Source organism: Etheostoma cragini, chromosome 5, assembly GCF_013103735.1.
Source record: "Etheostoma cragini isolate CJK2018 chromosome 5, CSU_Ecrag_1.0, whole genome shotgun sequence".
Taxonomy (NCBI): domain Eukaryota; kingdom Metazoa; phylum Chordata; class Actinopteri; order Perciformes; family Percidae; genus Etheostoma; species Etheostoma cragini.
Genome location: NC_048411.1, coordinates 3603962 through 3626203, shown reverse-complemented (window position 1 = coordinate 3626203; position 22242 = coordinate 3603962). Strand labels below are relative to the sequence as shown.

At 41.3% G+C, this 22242-nt stretch overlaps 1 protein-coding gene across 2 annotated transcripts in view; it reads right to left on the bottom strand.

The window, feature by feature from the left end:
- Positions 1-352: 352 nt before the first annotated feature.
- Positions 353-22242, bottom strand: part of fbxl17 (F-box and leucine-rich repeat protein 17) — a 229095-nt gene continuing 207205 nt past the window's right edge. Inside the window, exons 11-12 of one of the 2 annotated variants that reach the window (XM_034872160.1) lie at positions 7338-7507; positions 353-378 (exon numbers count right to left, since the gene is read on the bottom strand). In XM_034872160.1, coding sequence (XP_034728051.1) covers positions 7370-7507 — 138 coding nt within the window. In that variant the 3' untranslated portion in view covers positions 353-378; positions 7338-7369. Of the gene's footprint in view, positions 379-5316; positions 7508-22242 lie in introns of those variants that run through there. The other variant, XM_034872159.1, reaches the window with a different exon arrangement.

Sequence of the window (22242 nt, the reverse complement as noted above, 5' to 3'; positions counted from 1 at the left end):
TACTCCTACACATGGACACACATATGCAGTGACAACACACACACACACACGCAAACACACACACACACACACACACATACACACAAAACCATAGTCCCTGCTCTGACATCACTCCACACCACTGGTTCCTGCCCAACCTTCAGCCCCTACCCTGGGAAATCACCCAGAGCCTGTCCAGCCACCAGGGCGTGAAATACACACCCCTGGAAAGCAACCGAGGTGGGTGGAGAGACCGGGCGGTCGGAGTGCTGAGAGGCCGAGAGGTGGCGAGTAGCAAGTGTGAGATTTGGAGATGGAAAATGAGGGGAGAATTCAGTGAGGGAAATGCAAAGAGGAATGTGTGTATATATACTGTATGTGTGCGTGTGTGTGTGTGTGAGCTGAGGGAGGTGGATGGTTTGGGCGGCAAAAGGATTGGATTTAAAGAAGGATAAAATGGACACTAGGTTTCAGAAGGAGGAGGGGAGAAAGGAGAGGCTGCTTTGAAAGTAGGTCTGGGGGCGCACTCTCGGCCTTGAGACTGGAGCTCCGTCACGCCTCAGGTCTCTGCGAGCCACTTGGGCCTGGTGCTCCAGAGGGGAGTCTGCCCAACCTTTGTTACAGCGGAGGAGTGGGGAGTGACAAGGCATACCGGCATGTCTGACATGTCAGAGCAGTTGGCTGGGAGACCCTGAAATCTGGCCGTGTCTGACGCTGGCCATCTGTAGCTTTAGAACAGGGCTGGACTGTTTTAATTGATGAAAACTGCCCCAGGGAGGATGTGAGATCGTGCTTGAAGGGGAAAACAAAGAGCGGTCGGCGAATCAGGCGTTGATTAAATGTGCACCGAGTTATTTCAGCGAGCAAACAAGACCAGCGTATCCTTGGAGGAACCCTAATGGTAGCTAAATCAAAGTGAGACTTTTTCAGCTGAAAGACAAATAGAAAGATGCATGATCAGATTTGAGCTTTGCTCAAGTCCTCAGTTGGATGGATTCATCCTCATCCCGATCTAAAAAAAAAAAAAGAGCTCCCTTTAATGTCACCCAGCGAAGGGAAGTGATGAAATGGAGCAATTATGTATCCATTTGTGCTATTCAGGTGAAACCAGGTGTAAAATTTCCAATCTGTGCACCTGCTGTATCTTTAATTCATTGTGCTTTCTCACCAGTGTTGCCTGATAGATGGTAATATCCAAAATATGGACAAACTATTACATGCAATAAATCTATTTTGCATTATCTTATTGCTTCCAGGGGGACGATTGTTTTCCCTGTGTAGGTTTACCCCAGCAATTGGAATAGCGAAGATGTGATATCCAAACACAAACAAATCTTATAGAAGAAGAGTTTTAGCTGTAATAAGAGGAAGAACGCATTGCAATAAAACAAAATTGTCCTTCATCAGGAAGGAACATGCTTCATTTGATACCCAGACATTTAGGAATATGAGAAAGAAAACAGTGGAGCATTCTCGTCCTGAATGGAGAGAATTGCGTTCTTCTGTGAAAACAGATAGCCAAGTCATCTCCCGTCGGGCTGCAGATTAATTTTCATTTTCCAAACAGTTTGTGCATATAAATATTCATGAACCACCTTGAAAAGCGATGGGCGGCTTTATAAGGCGGTCAGCGGAGGAACCAACAAACCCCCCTCCCTTCTCTGCAGCTGTGCTGATGGGGGGGGGGGGGGGGGGTTAGTTCATGATGAAAGACTCTCACTATCCACGACCTTTCCAGTCTAAAACAAAGATTTGCACAATTAACTACTTTTAAATGTCATCCAACTGTCAAATCTGCATATCAACGCCAAGCCTTGCATAGAAATTAGGATGTTTGGAGAGGAATCATTTTTCTCCCTTTTTCCCCCATTCCCAATTCCGCTAAATAGGGTTTCTTCCTCATTTTAGCCAGGAAGGAAATGTAAATGTCAACATATCTTGTGTGGCGATCCTTCTGTTGCTAATTAACCTTTGCCGTTCAGAAGCTAGACTGAGCTCTGCCTAAACACCGCAATTAACTCCAGCTTGAAAGACAGGGAGACAACATCTACATGAAGCCACGGAACGGAATCACAGTCACTTCATTATCCTCGCCGAAACACATTCTCCAGAGTCCGCGCACCTCACTTTTTTGAGATTACTCATTGGTTGATATTTCCCCCAGGCAGCAGGAATGAGCCTATTGGGAGGATGTCAATATTCGGTGGATTAACAAATCTCATTTCTTTTTATCTTCTTGAGGTTGGACAGGAAAGCTGGTTTAGTCGTAGCCCCTGGTGAGAGGCAAAACATTATAGAGGAATTCATACCCATAAATCTTCATCCATCAAGCTGACGACTGCCTGGGTCTAACGTGTTCTAGTTCAATTTCCAGATGCAGTGACTGGGAGTAAAATGTGTCTGTCGTTGACTGTCCAAAACAAGTAAATCAGCCGGTGTAATTCAAACACTCCTCTGGAGTTCTCTGCGGGTCTCGGCGGGCCCTAAACTGCACAGGCTCCTCTGGAGTCATAAATAGTAACACCGAGCTCGCTCCCGCTGCTCAAAGGCAGAGTCAGTTACAAAGTCAACCCATTAACATCCTCACTATTCAACGCTACTCTCTTTCCCAACACAGGTCAGTAGCCAGGCGGAATACCACAGGCAGCTAGGCAAAATACCTCCTCAGGGTGAATGTGATCATATGATGATGGACAGGAAATATTTTTCTTTTATATGTTGATAAATATTGAAGCTCTTGGCCGCTCAGGCCAGATGGAGACAAATGATTGACACAGTTTTCGAGAGACAGGAAGAATCTGGGTTTGCTGAGGGCAGAGGTGAAGCAGAGGGATGTGCCAGAGTAAAGTTGATTCAGTGTAGGATGAACAGGATGAAGGGAAGCTTTGGCAGAGTAGACCCTCCACAGTCAGTGACTGGGAGCAAGTCAGAAAGAGAAGTAGAATCTCAAGGAAAGTAGCTGAGGCCACATGACCAACCAATGTTGCACCAAAATAACGGTGCTCGAAGACAAGACATGACTTGTCCAAGGAATGGAGTGATGTTCCCGAACTAGAAATAGGGGCTGTGCCTTATCAGATGGCTATAGATACCATCAAACCTCATCGTGGGCACCACCATTTACTACATCAACAGGTTACTGCATGCAGGGTTTGCTCACACGCATCTATGTCTTCTTCTAATGCATTACAACCCCAAAGGCTCTGACATACTTCACAGCACCAACGCCCGATGATGGTGACTGCCATGTTCCTAAAACACAGCCTTCATCATGACCAAACGCTCTGTATCAAATCTTGGAAAAAAGTTCAAAAGGAGTCCCAACCTTTTCATTACAGGACATCCGTCAATGTCACCTATGATTAGGTCTTGAAAAATACTAATTTCTTGGGAGGACTAGACTAACGTCCTTGCAGGTCCGACATGACAAATGTCCTGCGTGGTCAGCGTCAATTCGTATCAGCACCTCATAAAAAATGTAATGACCACATGAATATTTACCAAGTTTAATTACTACTCTCTATTGCTATTCCGCAGCACCCCGCTCTCATTTTCCTTTCTAGAGGGCAGTCACTCTTACAAGTGCTGGACGAACGCCTCCTTCCACCTTGATGAATATTGCAGAAGCCCGAGGAGCGAGCCATCGCCGGAATCCACCTCAATCAGCAGGAGAATCGATGGCATAGACTCACATTTGCAAAGGCCCTAATTGGCAGCAGTATAATTCAACAAGCTGCATAATTTACCCACGAGAGAAATGGGAGTGGAGTGCAGGAAGACAACCTCATTTGTAGCAGAGATATTAAAAAAACCTGTCCTTCTGAAATCAGAAGGCCTTCAACAGATTGCAGAGGAGACCAAGGCAAAATGCAAAGGCCAAATTATTAATGGCGTTGCTTGTCAGGGCCGATGAAGTCAAAACTATTGAACAAGGTATTTCTTGCTGGAGAAGTAACATTGATGAAGTCACTAAAGGTCTTTTGACCCACACTGGCAATACCTGAACCACTTTTCTCTCCCTTTGTTATGCTGACGTACAGTATTAGATCAACAGAAAGCCCAACAAAAAATCAAACAATGCAAATCCAATTACACCTGAGAATTCAGTGAATGTGAGATCAGAAGTCAGTGCGGAGGAGAATTGTGGCCAGCAACATTTGTTGCATGGATACCCCCTTTTTTTCTTTCCCTGCCTTGTATCTACATTGTCACTTTCTAATGAAGGCAAAATGCAAACGACTGAAAAAGAGAATCTTAAAAGAATTGATCCAATTTTCCTGTTTTTCTTCTGGAAATACAATATTTTTTTAGTTGTCACACATACAACTTCTCCTTCAGCTCCTTCACAAAATTTTAAGTGATACAGAACTTTACTACCGTTTTTTAATCACAATCTGCTCAGTTTCAAGCAGCTGTAATGTTTTTATGCCTCCGTTGTGAGTGTCAAACCGTTAAAGGGGGTGGACACAATATGATGAACACCTGTGAAATCTATTGTCATTCCAATGGCCCGTTACTGCAACAAATTCTACCTTGGGAGGATATAAAACAAGACCGTTCTTACAAAGTATTGGGAAAAGTACATCTTAAACACAATCACAAATAACAGCCTTAAAACACCATATTAAAACCACATATATTTGATGAAAAACTTTACAATTAGAAGCTCAAATAGGCAGTAATTGTTATAGGGAGACTATAACTGGTAACGAGAAACTGCACAAGTTGGTGTGTCCCTTCCCTGCACGTCTGAAATGTAAAAGTAGAACAGGTAAGATTATATATTATACTACACATTCTCAATTAGCTCTAGTAAGATGTTTTTAGTTCTAGATGTATGTACATGTTTATCTGTGTTTGCTCCATGTGTTCATGCATCTGACTGGTTAGAAATTAAAATACTAAATAATAACTTAATACAAGACATTAAAATAGGCACGTGAAAGAGACACTATTGTAATTGAGTGACAGCTTTTTAGCTCTTTGAGCCTTTTGCTGTCTTGCTGGGCATCAATCGGATGAAATGAATGGAAAATACATTGTCAATGCATGGAAAACATCTTTATTTCTACCATTACAGAGGCTTTGGTAAGTCATACTTGCACATTCCAAGGCCTTTTGTTGTGATGAAAATCATGCTGGTATCCTTATTTGCGTTTAACCTGAGCATACAGATGCAATCTTGGTTGAATTGAAATTTCACCACCATTAAAGTCATTGTAGTTTTTGTGATGAAATACAATTGATGTAAAAACAAAACTGGAAAAACATGCAATAAATGTTCATGTTTGAATATCCTGCTTCACTTCCACACATACAAAAGGAAAAGAGAAAAGAAAAGCTTGAAGTAGTGTTTTATTCATCTTCATGTTAATCCAGTCATTTACTGTTACCTTAACAAATCAGGGAATCATGTGTATCAACATCTAGCAGAGAAGAAAGTGCATATCGGGATAACAAATGAACAGAAACCGAACAAAAACAGGCCGAGGGAGAAAGTGTCCTTCAGTTAAAGTCTACAAACTCTGAAAAGGGAAAAATGAAGGTGTTTTTAATTGTCTGAAATCTCTATATGCTGTAGAAAGTATACAGTTCTACTCGAACCCTAAGCCCAGTAAGCTATTGATCATGTCTGAGTGACAGTGTGTGGAGGCTGAGCCTAGAGCTAATTCCCACCATAGAAAAATACCCTGGTTGTTTGCATTATTAACTGTACACTACTTATTTTCTATAGAATAGAATAAAAAAAAAAAAAATAAAACTCTCCAACCAACTTCCACTGGCCCTGGTTATAAACCAGGCCAGTTTTCTCTCTACATCCTTCCCCACTAAGAAAGATAACTCCCTCATTGCATTGCTACATAGTTCATGTTACAAGTATATGCTCAAAACCAATAATAGACTAGGTAAATCCCACACAGTAGTTATTTATATGTACAGTATATATTGGATCAAATAATGGGAAAATGGTATCAGAAAAACTACGATAAACATTTCTTCAGTAAATTCTGGGTCGATTTCAGCTCGCTAATTGGATGGCAATTACCTACTAACCACTTAAGGCAACCTTTCCTCTTACCTGTCATCGCGCTGGTTGTGGTTAATAGTCTGATAACATGACCCAGAAATTTTAAGTAAAGGCAACTTCTATTTCAAGCACTTCTTTCTGTACTGACTCAAGGTGATGCTCAGTTAACCCTAATTTTAAGCATGGCATTAAAAAACAGCATCGTTCCCAAGTCATACAGAGGCTGATTAGTCATCTGTAGATAATATTTCTGTGGCTGGAAAAAAGTATGGAGAGGATCTCCGTGAAAAACATGCAGCTTTTGAGAAATAGCCAATGCTGTTTTCTAGCCATACATTTTCCAGGGCTTTGAGTCTTTCTTCTGTACCACGGTAATGTGCATATTGAGTCACAGCGAGGAGCTCCGTCCTTCAAATGGAGCCTCGTCGAACATCTCAAGACGTGTCCACAAACGCCTTTAACACTGTACTGAACATCCACGGGAGAAAGGAAAATCATCTCATCGGACAAAATAAACATCACAAATTTGTCAAAATGCCTCAATGAGGTCTGAAGTTCTGTCAGTTCAGTTGTCTTCCGGTCTGAAGTAGTGGGAGGCTGCTTCCTGATGTCCAAGTCTCTGCTGTGGCTGGGGCGATCTCGCCGCAGCAGAAGGGTTCAGTTTGAAGGGAGTTAACACAGGAAGCAGATGTAGAGAGTCGCCATGGGTGCAGTGCTCAGGGACATTGGCTCCGGTCGGGGTGACAAACCTTTTTTTAATCTATACTCGTTAAAATAATTGTTGTCTAACCATCCCTGAATGTCTTTGATTTAATGATCCGTTTGCTGGATCTTTTTCCCGTGCATCTTCTCCTCATGCATCTTTACCTTCACTCCACCCAAAGTGATAACTGACAGTTCAAAAGGTATGAGGCTTAATACTCTATGAACTGAGTAACACTCACTTAAAGTAGATATCAAATTAAACTTATTGGTGCACTGTTTAGCACCAAAACAAGCTAGTCACTCAAGGTTCTGATGGTTCAATATATTGTTGGATGGAATCTGGCTTATTGACAATGATGATGTGGACATTTCAGTCAATGATTGGTAGAAGTATGATGTCTCAATTAACTTTAAAATACAAAGAAGCCCATCATTTGCTTACTTTAAATTATTAAAATGACAGTCTGCCTTCAAATGAAACAGTTGATGAACTACACCTTCGTCTTTGAGTGTGTAGCTACATGTTCACATGCATGTTTGAACAGCGGATGATAGGCAAACATGACTGAGCTGCAAATACTGTGTATGTGTGTCTGTACACAAAAAGGGCCTCTATGTAGCTAAGTGTGTGTGTTTGTGTGTGCGATCCAGCAGTAGCTACGAAGTGTTCGATGTGTTGGGGCTCCAGCCCATCTGATAAGCTCTCTCCAGGGTTCTCTTGCAATCCTGCATCACCGTGCTGAAAACAATGTGGGGGTACTGGACCACCAGCCTCTCCACGGTCTCCTCGTTCACCTGCAACACACACACACACACACACACACACACACACACACACACCATGTGGATCAGATTCACATCAATGACAAATTTAACAATACTTCTTTACTACTGTTGTTTTAATCATTAGATGATGTGAGCACATCAAGGTCCACTTACTCCCTTGTTTTCCAGAGCTTTTGATCACATGCTCTTCATCAGCAGAGTGTCATAGAATGGTGGATGTTTAAACTCCCCATTATTCTAAGCCTTTACAGGATGAATAGTGGAAAGTTTAAATACAGTATCTACACTTGATGACTGAGAGAATCTGTTGATGAAGACCAAGTATTTGGTTCTTGAGTAGGGCTTTTCCTTTTTGGTCAACTGCTCTTTCCATTGTCAAGAATGAACTGTCAAGCACAAATCTATGTGTTTCTTTTTCTCATGGTTGAATTCTTTGATTTCTTTTGTTTCTTATGTTTGGCCCATCTTATTAAAGTATGACCAGTTTCGAGTCTTAACAAACAAACAAAAGTCAGGTGCCCACATGTACCTTCAAACTGATTTTCTTGCTGTAAGCATTCCATTCATACCTCCATTATGAACCAAAAGGCTGCTTCACAATGGCTCCAGTAAGTGTTATCTTTTAAAGATACTGTCGCTTTATTACAGAATTGGATCAATTAGTCCATTGTTCAGCCCAATGTTAACACACTGAGCATATCATGAGTCAACCAATCAAGCATGATTTCATTTCAAGAGTCAGCCAATTTTCAAGGATTACACAATCAGCTTAAAACCAAATAAATGTAAGAGAAATATCGCTATAGGTCTAATAAATGGATTTTTAAATGAACCTAATTCAAAAAAAACGGTCGACCATCTCTGCATCGCCCTACGGTGCCTTTAATAGGCGTCGTAGGGCAGTCGGCACTATCTTAATAGATAATCAGGAAAACACAGATTGAACTGTTAGTGCCCTATCAAAATGGCAGCGCATTAGACCAAGAAAAGGCAATTTCTTCAGCGTATACATTGTATGCACACATACACAAACAACTGGACTATGGCAATTGGTTTAGCACCCGAGGACAGCTGAGCTCACGAGGCTAATGAGACCGTCGTGCTCCCAGAGGACTAGGAAGACAAGCAGCTAATAGCCACTCCTGCACGTCTTTGCCAGTCTAACAATCTGTCTGACCATCACTGAGAGCCAACAGTGAAAAAAGCCTGAGAATCTGACAAAGAGCAGAGGCAGAGTAACCCTGGAGACCTCGAGGGGTTAACCGCAACCCACCCAGAACCAACCCCCGCCCACCCGCGAGCATGACACTTTCCAGGGGAAATGATGTATAAACACTCACACACATGTTGCGCACACAGTCATCCGTTGTTGCCAAAGCAGTGATAAAGTGTTTCACAGTTTTCCCCGGGCTCATTGCCCGAGAGCCCTACGGTTTCTGGGTTTTCTGGAAGAAAAGTCTTGCCGGGTAAGAGTAGCCTGGCTCTTGCTCAGCTTATGATCTGCTTTGGTTGTCAGTTTCTGTCTAATTCCTTCTTTTTCTTTATTGAACACAATTTCTTTAAGTGGTGGGTATCAGCAATTCCTTGTCAAGTAAAAAGATTGAGAAAACAAATGGACAGAATCAGAGAGAAATAGGTGTGCCTGAGTGGACAGACCACCGATGCGTCTCAGGTCACAGAGGGAAGATAGAAACTGCACGGCACAAGTGAAAAAATAACAGCAGCCTTCCTTTCGATTGCAAAAGAGTTGGGGAGCTTAACGCCAACACAGAGGCTTCAGGATGCTGTTGATACAGCTATATATATATATATATACACAGTATAGATATACAGTATATATTTTTGTTTTTATCTCTTTTTTGTTTTCTTCTGATCAGATGATGCGAGTAAAGTCTGAGAATAAGCCAAAAACTGTCCTGCCTGAGTTCTCTCTCCAGTCAGTGTTAAGGATAAATAGAACAGTGCCTGGGAGAAGGCTTTTACATTTGAAACAATAGCTGCTGAAAGGTGCATTAAATTGGTGGGTAAGAGTGGAAATGAAAAAATTCAACACTTTCCACGCTGTGATCAATGATTCATTAGTAAGGCTGATGCATTAATATAACAATGTTTCAGGATATTGCCATGCATTAAATTTGGATCAAAACTCGACTAATGACGAGAGATTCTGACAAGCTGCCGTAATGTAAAGGTAAAAAAATATAGTTTTTTGTCAAATCTTCTGCTTCTGGATGGTTTAGTGAGGCTGAGATGATTATTTTTCGGGACGTAAATTCTGTTTTGTTTTTTTACATTTCATGCACATGGTTTTTTTATCCTTTGTAAAAAATCAAATGATAAACAGTGGTTTATGGATTAATGGTTTCTCTTTTTTTCCTCTTCCCGGATTTTACCCGAGTTTCTGACTAAAATACCGTCTTGAATCATGAATCGAGAGATTTTCATTGATTGTCTGTTCCCTTGACTCTAAGATCCTTTTCAACTAAATTTGGCAACTGGCTCTAATATGTGATTGGTAGCTTTTAGTCTATGTCATAGATGTTTTATTTAAGGGATAGTTTCTGTGTCGTTGGAAGTTCCGCAAGATGTCCCTCATTTTAGCCCGGATGTTTCTAAACTTCCTATTTCTTTATGTTGGTATTCTTAACTCCAGTCGATATGGGAAACATCCTCCGAGCTAGAACCGACAGCCACATTATATTTATCTTACAAAAAATCCTCATCACACACTTAATAGCCATTTTAATCCCAGATCTCATCTCCCTACCATGTTCCACCTCTCCCAAGTCTATTTTGCAGAAGCACCATAGCTGCGTCCAGCGCTTAGCGCCGCCCAAGACGACTGGGATTGGTGTAAAGAAATGCCAAAAAACCAGAGCACATTTTTCTCCTATCCCAGAATGCCGTGAGGACTGGCCAGACCTTTCCTTTCCGCAGAGGTGTGGCGACAGGTCTGGCAATGCAAGACTGGCTTTTATGTGATGCAGGATCAACCTAACACCTGGATTTTAATTTTTTTTTTATTACACTACTATTTTCTATTTACATTTTGTATTAGCGTATCAACATTAAGCGCATTAACATTTTGTGCTTCGGGGGCCCCAGGGCCTTTTTCATTTAATATCAACCGCCATGGCCTTCCCCTTTGGGTCTCGGAGACCCTTGTTTATTTATACGTATGTTCCACCACAATCCCGCCTCGTTCGTCGGGTCACAGTGACCCCGGAGGACCAGATGAGGGTAGTGGGATGTGCATTCGAGTGAAGGACGGGTCGGTGGGACCCCGGTGGACGGGGCCACGGTGGCAGAATAATACAACTGAATACAGGGGGATCTCTGGGACCCGGAGGACAGCACAAGGGTTAAGTAGTGGTAGTGGAAAGATGACAGGAAATGAAGGAAGTGAACAGCCAGATTTTAACCGGGGATGTTGCAGTTCATGGTCAGCGTCTTAAGCTCTAACCCACGGGGTGTTTCCAGACAAACACCTGTAGTTTGCCTACACATGTTGCTTTCTCAAAGGACCAAGGCATGGGCAGAAAAGCTGCTTAACCAAGGCCTCCAAATGCTGCTACTAAGTTAGCTTTGTTTTGACATCTAGCTGAGCCTCATTAGCAGCTAAAATGACAAACCCCTGATTGCCTTCATAACATATTATAGTATATTCTTGAAAAGAGAATGAAATATCCCCCAGCTCGTTAATCAGGGCTTAATTACAATTAAAACAGATCTAAAGAATAGACCTGTCAATGTGATGGGAGGCTATAACATTCATTAATGCTAATTTACTGCAGCTCCACTTGCGGAGCAAACAAGGCTCACACAAAATGACTCCCAATCAAAGAGCTGAATCATTTCATAATTGCTGGTTGCGGCAACACTAAATGTTTGAGTTCCAACAAGATCAATTTGATCAAAATCATGACAAGAATAACTGTTTTACTGACCTTGTTGATACTACTTTGTGTGTGCAGTAAAAACATTGCAAAACATTTTTAAGTTTTTTTGTATGTAATTACTGTCACATGCAACAGGCTTCAAACGAGTGGAATTCAAATCTTGTTATGGCAGAGGCAAAAGCCAATCAAGCTTGAATAAAAATGATTTTACCATTTATCAAATCCAAGCCTGTATGCATTTTAAATGGTTATAAAGCAGCACAGAAACTCCTTGTTTCTTGATTAATTAATTGGCATCTTAGAATGACATATGCCTGCGCTCATTTTTAAAAATATTTATCGCTGGTGGACAGAAAATCTTGTTGACGGAAAATCAGTTGACAGATGCATTTATACATCACAGCGTCCATTAACTCTGCTCCACTGCGTTACTATAAATCTCTTCAGGGCTAAAAACAACTGCCTTCTTTGTAGGAAAACCCTCTCCTAGCAAGTTCCCAGAGTTCACAGCTACAATGCTTCCAGAACAAGGCTCTGTGCCCTATGCATGGCTCTGTGGTATGTTGAACGAGATGTGATGACATCACCACACCTGCTTGGTATTTGCGGCTCCGAGCTGATGTTAGACATGAAGGTCAGACCAAAGGCTGCGGGTAACTGCCTGGCAGAGTATAGGGTAGTCGTCTGGTTGGAGCGGTTGTGCCAGTGACTTATTGAAAACTGGTGATTCAGCAGTTTCTTGCTAGAGTGTAATTTTGGCTGGGGCAAAACTGTGCTTAAAGAAATGTCGTTGCTAGGCAACATGGGCTTAAACATGCTACAGGAAAACTCTGGGTCCTCTGGTGTCAGGAATGGTGCTTTCAAAATACAGCTCAGGCAAGGAGGTTTTTTTTACCCCACGGAGTCCTCCTCTAGTGTACTGTACTGTACTGTACTGTACAACCCCTCCTCCCAACCTGCTGCCAAGTCTGTCGGAGAGCCATATAGAGCGATAGAGCAGACTCACTACTCACTGATGATTCTAATCTTTGAGAAGCATCTGGGAGTGCAGCCACTGCTATCTGGAGCGAGGCCTATACTTATGATATTTTCCCCCATTTTAACATCAAAGACGCAGCCCTGTAGATCTAAGTGCGGAGTAATGCGTGGTGACGGGTAATGTGCCTTTGTCAGGGTTTACGAGAGGGCGAGAGAGAGAAATGAGGGGAAAACAAAAACATGCATGTCTGATAAAAAGCACCTTTTGTTCAAACATGCTGTACGGTAAACATGAATAGTTTACAGTGTTGTAAGTGCGTGAGCAGCAGTTGATGTGAGGGCTGAAGGTAAGTGTTGGCGAGTTCCAGAGATGACCTCTGCTCTCTGCTGGGGGTGCTCTTAGGTGCTCTCTTTCTTAAAGGTGAGCTCTTTTTTAAGATATTTATTGTAAGATATACATTTACCGCAAGCGCTGGGACCTTCCCACTAGTAAGCAGCGCCGTAGAAAAACGTCGTAAAGATGACTAATGCAGCAGTTCACATTCTCAGTGGGGAAAAGAAGAACAGGGTCGTAAATCGATAAGCAGATACACAAACACAAAGATGCATATCATATTAGACTGGCATAGTGAGAACACCCTCTGAGTGCTTCAAGCAATCAAGAGAAGGAAATGGAATAAAGAGAGAGGGAGAGAGTTAAAAATATTGCCTTTTGCCCGTTCTGAATATATCAAACCCACTGAGGGCTGTATTGTACTGTACAATGCCTTTGAAAAAAGCAACAAAACTTTGACTTTTGATATTGAACTATTTAGAACTGAATTTAAATGAATACGGAATATGGAAAATTACCCTATTTCTTTTTATTTCCTCTGTGTTTTTATTAAATTGAGCACAAGTCTGCAGGGTTCTTTTTGTCTTTCTACTTTTCTTTGGCCATGTGGCAGTCATTGCTAGTCCCAGGCCCATAAAGAGAGACAGATACCCCCATTCCCTGTCTACTTCCATGTAGAGAGTGTATCAGTCAACCAGTAACTACATTTGGGGTAAATGTTTAAAAAGCCTGTTTAGGCAGCAGAAGAATGCAGTGCATCAGATGCTTAGTAAAAGGCAGCTTAAACAAGTCTGGATTCAAACAGGACAGATTTATAGGCTTCTTTAAACTGCTTAGAGGAAAAGCCCCAGTAGTAAAGTTTCTAAACGAGTGACTGGACAACTGAAAAATAGTTCTCCGTCTCGGATAAGAGGTAGAAAGAAGTAGGGGGAAGTGGAATGAATAGAAAAGAAAGGAAAGAAATCAGAGGATTTCAGAAGTGTAAGGACAGAAAAGAGATCGCCACAAACTTATTCTAAAGGATTCACTATTTCTAAATGAACTATCGATGCATTGGCTTGGAAGCTTAAGGAATAGACTGCTCTTAACCGAGAAAAGCCTGAGCTCAAACATTTTGATTTTGTCTCAGAAAGCCAAGCAACCCTCACAAAAGATCTGCAGTGCATGGCTCTGAACGTACTTTTAGAAACCAGGTCAGGCACCGCTTGCTACAACTGAGGTCTGGTCCCGCTCACACACTCATCCCTGCACAGTATCACAAAGCAGCACAACTGGAAAGCAGGGTGTCAGTGCATACACTCTCACACACACACACACTCTCTCTCTCTCTCTCACACACACACACACACACACACACACACACACACACACACACACACACACACACACACACACACACACACACACACACACACAGAGGAATGGAGGCTCAACTGTACAGGGTCAGAAAAAGAGATTCTGGAGGCCAGGTTTGTAAACCCCACACTCCATCACGCGTGACAAAGGTAACTTAAGGAATGTGTACAAGGCTCAGCCCAATACCGCTTTTTACGCCGGCATCTTAACTCTGCAGACTGGAGGAAAACATTCCATAACTCAAGAGGCTTTTTTACAATGTATTTGTTTGTCTTGGTTAAACGCTATCACAGCTAAATCTATCTGGTAGAACTAAAATAAAGCTAGTTTAATCTGATAAGCCTTGGATAGTTTCATTTGATGTTCTGGTAGCAATCACAGTGCATTTAATACTTCTAAGTAAGTTCTATAAGGGTATAACATGCCACACCACAGCCTGAAATGATGCTTTATTGATCTGGAGTAAAGAAAAACTGTAACCAGAATACGGGTGCATCCACAAAGAACCTTTGACTTACAAAAAAGGTACAGTAGGTTATATGATATTATCATACAATAAATGTATTCATCTTTTCACTTAATACGCCATACACATAGTATCATCCGATAAAATAAATGATACGCTCCTCTTAAAGAGTTATCAATAGTTCCTAGTTACCAATTGGCCAAATCAGTCCGGATCAAAATGATGTTCAGTGATTGAGTCCAGGTAGGGTCCCATTCTATTGTAGTAGATCTTAGGGGGGTGGGTCAATATGTCGAACACCCGTGTAGACCCCCGTGGTCTCTCTATTAGCTCTGATCACAGAAGATGTGGTTTGTAAAGCTGAAAAGATGAAAATGAAGATGAAAAGTAAAGTGGTCTGTTGGAGTCGACCACATTTTGGATCTACTTCTGAATGACTGTCCTTAAGTCCTATGCAGATGGGTTTTCTTTATGAATCATAGTATTTATTATTTATTTATCCTTATATTAATTTATGCATTTTGGGTCCAGCTGGGTTTTGCCACGGTATGTTTCGGATTGGGTCCACAGTTTTGGACCAGTGGGGACCCTCTGCTCTCAGCTCTTTTACCACACACAGTGAATCCGACAAATAGATAACAAACTTGGAGTAAAAATAAATCCAGCTGTCCAACAAACAACCTTTAGCATGACTCGACTTTGAATGCTCAGTATTTAAATTGATGGCATTGGTAATACAAACACAAAGAGAAATAGAAAGAGTGCAGGGGAAAGAAATGGACAAAGGTGTTGAGACAGAGCGACAAACACAGAGAGACAACCAGAGACAGGGATGGTGAGCTCATGTCCCAGTCGAGGTCATATATAGTTGTCAGTGGGGGGGGGGGGGGGGGGGGGGGGGGGGGGAGAGTGCAAACAAGATAATAAGAGACCTGTTGAATGCCCTGTAAACTCGGACCACTTCGTCCTCGTTAAATGCCAAAAAGCCCAATGCAGTAAGGTGAACACACACAAACACACACATCCAGACACTCTATAGGGACACATTCCAGAGCGGCTTACCAGAGGTCAGATCCACGCAGAATTCCTTAAAGATAATCACAACAGAGCTACTGTGCTTTATGTTTTTGCCTTGCATGACTCCCTTGTTCTTCAGCATAAATAAAGAATAAGGACAGCTTGACCCTATCCTTTGAAAGGCAACCAGGATATAAAATTCATGGTGACTCTTTAGAGGAGAGCTTGGATTAGATTTGTAAAATTGTCAGTTAGGGCTGGGCAATACAGCGATATATATATATAAACAATTCAAAAATGCCTATGGAATATATATTTTTCTATATTGTTTCTATTGCAATGTTTAAAAAAAACAGTGGCCGAACTGCATAACGGTCATATTTATGTCATTTGGACGAAGCTTTGTTTATTTTGCACTGAAGTTCTTAATAAAATTGGTAATAGTATTTAATTCACTGAGTATACACACAGGCTTCGCCATGTGGTTATTTCATATTGACAATTTATTTATTGAGTTACCTTAAAACCTTTATTGTAATACATATCGTTATCAAGATATGAAAATGATTATATTTAACCACACCGTAGAGCACTAGTCAGAGTTACACAACGTTCAGTGACCTCATCTGCAAGCCTCACGTGTGGACACCACCTACTGCAGAGTGATAATTCTGAATTATGCGTTAATTCTGAATAATCGAATGAGAAACCTGCAATTAAAGGCCAGCTCTTCTGTATTTGAAAACTCAACAAAACACCACTGGTATAGAGATTTCAGCCTTTGTTCTCTTTACTGTCAGTACAAGCACTTGACAGCCCGATGATGAGGTTTTCTTTCTTTTTTTTGCTCTTGGGTGAAAACTGTTTTTCCCTCAAATGTTCAATAAGCAGCCACAGGTCATAGGGACACTGTTTCTGGCAACACACCTTTCCTCTGCAAAAGCTCTTTACACCCACTGGCTACTCTGTTTCCAATCCATTATAAAGCTGGACATCAATCAGCGGCTTAATCAATACCTCCCAAAAATGTCCCAAGCTTATCTGGATGTATTAAATTAGTACAGGCATAACATTTAGTAAGGAGGCTTCATTGTCATTAGCATTAAATAGCTAATTCATCACCAATGTAGTCAGACACGCGATGGCAGGCTGAAAACGGCCGATGAAAATTGCCCAAAATCATATCAGGATTGGCAAGTCTGAGTATTGAGGCCACACTGAGTCGTGTCTACTGTCTGTCCATGACTCCATGAGATTATGTTGACCTCCATTGTGATGAGTAAACAGCACTGGATGAGGGAGATAGAGGAGGAAGAGGAGGAGAAAAAAGGGTGGGGAGAAGGCCGAAAGACAAGACAGAGGGCCAACTTGAATTAATCAAGTGAATGAACAAAATATGTGAGCAGCATCCAAAATTCAAACAACCTTGGATGTCCTTGGTTAGAGGAGGGTAAGGGAGGGAGGAACAGAGAGGTAAAAAGAGGGAAAGGGGGTAAAAATAAGATCTGAGTGAGGTCTGGAAAGAAAAGCTATGGGAGTGTATGTGAACCAGGCCAGGTCAGGTTTACATGTGTGTGTAGATTTTTGTTTTGAAGGGCAATTCTGTGATTCCCTTCAGATACTCAGTGAACTCCGTCGATTTCTCCCTTTATTTCGCCCTCTCTTCTTCACTGTCCCTAGCTTGTGCCCTTTAGAAACAAGATGAAGGGATGATCAGTAGGCGGCTTCGGTTAAGACCGCCAATCAATACAGCTCTTCTGTGTGGGATGAGACTCCAAGATTACACTGAAAATCACAAACAGCAAATGACTCTTTCAAACTACTTTCTCGACTTTGAACATTCAAGTCTGACCAAAGCCTGGAAAATAAGGAACCAGAGAACCCGCCTGTCGTGCACTTGATGCTGCCCATTCGGTATTTTTCTTCTAATTCCCCTTCGCTTTACCAGCCTTTAAACGAAGAATCCCTGCCGTTCACAATAACATCAGAGAAAGTTTTGCTGAACTCCAAACTCTCATTTCCTAAATGAGCGTTAAAATGCCTCCTAACTCTTCACTATGCTTCATCTTTGTTTTCCTCACTCTAAACCTCCAGCCCCTGAACAATTAGGCCCTTGTTTATGTCTGCAAATTGCTGTGCCGTGCCTATCTGTGTATAGTCCCCGGCAGCTGGATGCACCAGTGGAACGACTATATTGATTTGGATGTCTGTTCTTTTAACAAGGTCTGTCTGGTTGCTCTATCCGGGGGGTTCAGCAGTCCTCATACCTGTTCCCTAAACGCTGCTCCCCCCTCAGTTCAGGTAATGGGAGCACACCTCAAAACTGCTTACACAAAACACTTGTTGGGGGTCATTTGTAAAGTCATTAGCCAGCATTCATTCCATTGTTTCCTTTTATCTCATTTTACTTTTATTTTCTGTCATTCGTTTTTGCCCGTTCTTTTTTCCCCCCCTCAAGGACACCTCATTTTACTTTCTCTCCCTTCATGTCCTCCATTACTATGAAAAGTCTTGCTCTCTCCACCAGCTTTCCCTGAAGGGGCCAGTAGCAGTCAGTGTCATTATTTTCTTAGTCCAGCATCGTGCTGACAGTGTGAGTTTACTTCCCTCTCTGTTTCACAACCTGGACTGCCCATTTGTTTTCACTTTAATGAAGTAGTGGAAAAGAAGCAAAGGTGGGGAAGGAGCAGGAATGGACAAGAGGAGATGAGATGAGAGGAGAGGACAAAAGACGTACATGTGAACAAGCTGTAAAAATGTTTCAAAAGAAAACATTCCAATAAGGCTGAATAATTTCATGTAATACATCAACAGAGAATGTTAAATTATGATAGCGGCCAGGAGGACCCATTATAGAAAACAGCAACTTAACGCATATAGGAGACATATGAAAACAGTGTCAAGATAAGGAACACAACTAGTTACACTCTAGTGTGTTTTGGCACAAATCAAAACAGCTGGATCCCTGTCCCTGTGTCTGGACACTTGTTTTAACTTTGTGGTTTGCCAAAAAAAAGCTATACATGTTACAGCATTAGCATTTGGTGGATTTGTGTGAGTTTGACATGTTTATGTGTGTTTGTATTTCAGCGTCTCAGTGTCTGCCCAGAATATTGTTACTACGTTGCCATAATTTTAGCTGAAAATTACCTCAGTGCACTGAATTTCACTACTCGTAAACTTGGCCTGGATTAATACATCATGTTCCATTGTGTTTGTGAAAGTGCAGAAAGATAAATTTCTTCCCACGGAGAGGATCTAACGTTTAACAGAAAACTCTGGGGAGGCGGGCCTTTTACGGACAAACAGTACACACCAACATATGCGGCAACGCCAAGGATCCGTTTTTTCAGAAGATTAGGCACTTTTTCCTTGAGTCTTTAAGCTGAATACTTCATTCATGAAGTGATTTGATTATTTTTGGGTGAGTCTGGATCAATCGCATTCTTTTCCCCTGTTCAGAACAGGGTAGTTTGGCCCTAAGGGCAGAGGGGTGTAATCATTTGAGGCAGACGGAGCACGACATTTGCCTAGGCCTGGAGGGGTTCTGATTTCAATGCTCTATTATAAGCTGTGTTAACAGCAAATAACATAAATTCTTCTCAGAGAGCACACACTGTCACACACAGACACGTCGTATTTGAGCATGTATTACCACACTGAGACACAAAGGAAATCCTTCAGACAGACAGGAAAGAAAAAAGTCAGTGGGACGAACGTACACATTCCTTAATGTTACAAACGTATGTCAACCAGCTACTGAAAGGAGTCTATATAATAACATTTCTGACAAATGGACTTCACTCAGATCTGTGCTTGTGCTAGGTCTGTGTTTGCACAGAGTTTAAAGAAAATCTCAACTTCCAAAATGGCAGTCAAAGTCCACATAGCAGTGGATACAAAATTCAGGCTGCCTGGCATTAAAATGTATACAGTACGGAAGCACGTTTGTATAAACTGTGACGAAGGAAATCAATCTCTCACACTGCTCCACATGAGGAGAGCCAGCTGGATCCTGTTAACAGGTCTTAAATGAATTCTACACGTTCTAAGTCCTGCGACATTCCGGGAAGCTGTTACATTAAAATTCCTAGCGTTTTGACAATTCCAAACAAATTTACACAGGCCGAGCAGCGCTGCCGAGGCGGAAAGCTGACTGGGTTGTCCGCACTGTGTGTCAAGGTTATCACAAGACTGTATTTGTCTAAGACTGACGGGACCCAGTCTGAAACCTAACTCCACATCACTTAGTGTGGAAGGAAGCTTTGTGGGGGAGAAGGAAAAAAAGTGAGGGAGGGAGAGAAGAAGAAATTGAGAGAAACTTAAACCATGATTTATTTCAAATAGCCGAATGGAGGCTGCAGAGGTTACCTGAACATCTGTAAGGCAGACAGGTTTAGACTAACCCTGATGCTGGTAATGCTATGAATAGCTGAAGAGGTGTGTTCTTTACGGTGACATTTGTACTAGCCAGTTTGTTCTACCTGCGTGGCAGCTATTTGTACTAAATTCCTGCAACATACACATCCTGAACAGAAACGAAGCAAAGTCCTTGTAAGGGAAATATTACCTTTGGAATATTTGTAATATGTCCAAAACACTGTCAACACAACTCTTACTAGAAAAAACTATCTGCCAAAGCACAAGCAAGTAAATATTGAGATGGGTCCTCAAGTGTGTACATCCTGGGTATGAGCTAAACAAATGAAGAATGTTAAGGGTCAACGTAAGAGTGTAAGAAAAATGAAAGAAAATACCATCCAAATCTAGAGAACGCATTCTAAAGTAAAGTGGTTTTGCCTGGAATATATCCCTGTTCTTGTCTTATGTTTTATAATAGAAAGTATTCTTTAATACAGTTGTTGAACAACTTAAAAGGGTAACAACCGTTTTTTTTCAACATGGACCCTATTTTAATATTTTATGTAAACCGCTTTGAATTGCCGTGCATGTTGCTGAAATGTGCTATACAAATAAAGCTACCTTGCCTTGCCTTAATTTTTGTGTCTAAGTGACTGATGGGAACAACAGTCTCTGAAATGGGTCCAGTACCCAGTGGTAGTAGTGATAGGACCATTGTCCAGCTTGTATTACCTTCACAAAAGTACTCGTTTTGCCCCTGATAGGCTCAGATTAATATTGTAAGTTAAAGTGTCAGAGAAAATTATGGAAAGGATTTCTTAGGAGGTCAGCCTTTCTGTTAAAGAGTAAGATCCTTTTTTTTAAACAAAAAAACCTCCACAAATTTGCGTTTGCTAAACCCACCACACTCCATGTAAAAAATACAATAATTTTAGCACTGCAAAAGTACACTTCATTCAAAGTCGACAGAAAGTAAATATAACTACAAAAAGCTGTTTGCGTTGTCTTGCCACTTTTCCAACCATAACAACTCTAGTTTTAGTTGAAAATATACACAGTTTACCAATTTACATGTGAAAATATGTTGGCTCTAAACGCGGAAAAAGTATTGTATTTTTAAATGGAGTCTGGTGGGTTTAGCGCTAGCAGCTTCTGAGCGGTTTCTGGTTAAACAGAAAGGTTTCAAAGAGGTTTTAAAGGTCTATCTCCGAAGGGATCCTTTCCATAATGATGTCAGACACTTACAATATTAATCTGAGCCTGTGAATGGCAAAACAAGCACTTTTGTGAAGGTGAGTGCAAGCTGGACCATTACCCTATTCACTTACATTGAAGCTTGTTTCGCCACTGCCGATTGCAGCAACACATAGGATAATAGGGTCCAGGTTGTAAAAAACTGCAGTTACCCTTTAAGAGCACAGAAGAAATATGTAATAATTACTGCTGACCTTATATGCTGGTCATTGATGCTATCAACACTAGGCTGAGGAAAGAAAGACACAAAGAGATTCACAGAGAAAGCTATGCCTTGCATCTTATTTTAAACAATGAAGAATTTAATAAAATGAGGCATGAGGAAAAAAATCCAAATGGAATTGTCAACATAAAGAAGAGATGCTGTGGCTGAGAGAAATTTAAAGTTAAGTAATTTGCACAAGACTTTCATTATGTGGGAACCTAGTGGAATTGAGAGTTATCCCCCAGCTTCTGCGTTTTCCCAGAACTGCATTAAGTGCAGAGATGAGATTAGTTTGCCCTGGGATTGAATTGGACATGCCTCTGGATTTTACTGCTGTGATACACAAATAAAGCATGATCACATTGCTAGAGGCCGAAATGTCAAATGCAAACCAGAAGAAAATCACAACCACATTGAATCCTATATTACATTTTTTTTTCCAAAGTACTTTAAAATATTGATTTGGTTCATTTCAAAGACACAGCGTGAAACACAGATTACAACTGCTTTGAAACCTATCAAGTTGTTCACCACACCGTGGCCGAAGCACTTAAAATCGGTACAAAGATTACAGTAAAACCATTTTTTTTTTATTTATTTTTTACTAAATGTAGTGTGTAATTTGATCAGATTTTTGAAGTCACTTGACATCCTCAAGCAAAAACAGGAACTTAGGCAGCAGTGTGGCCAAAGGGTTGAGCTCTACAACACAAAAGTCACATGCTCAAATTGGAAAACAGCCAATAATGGGCCTGTCACAGTGGACTCGATGAAGATATCCAGCCCCTAACTGCGAGTTCTTTTGGAGAGGACTGTACAGTAAATTCCTAAATGTACATTTTTTTAATATTTTATATAGTCGTGGCATAAACA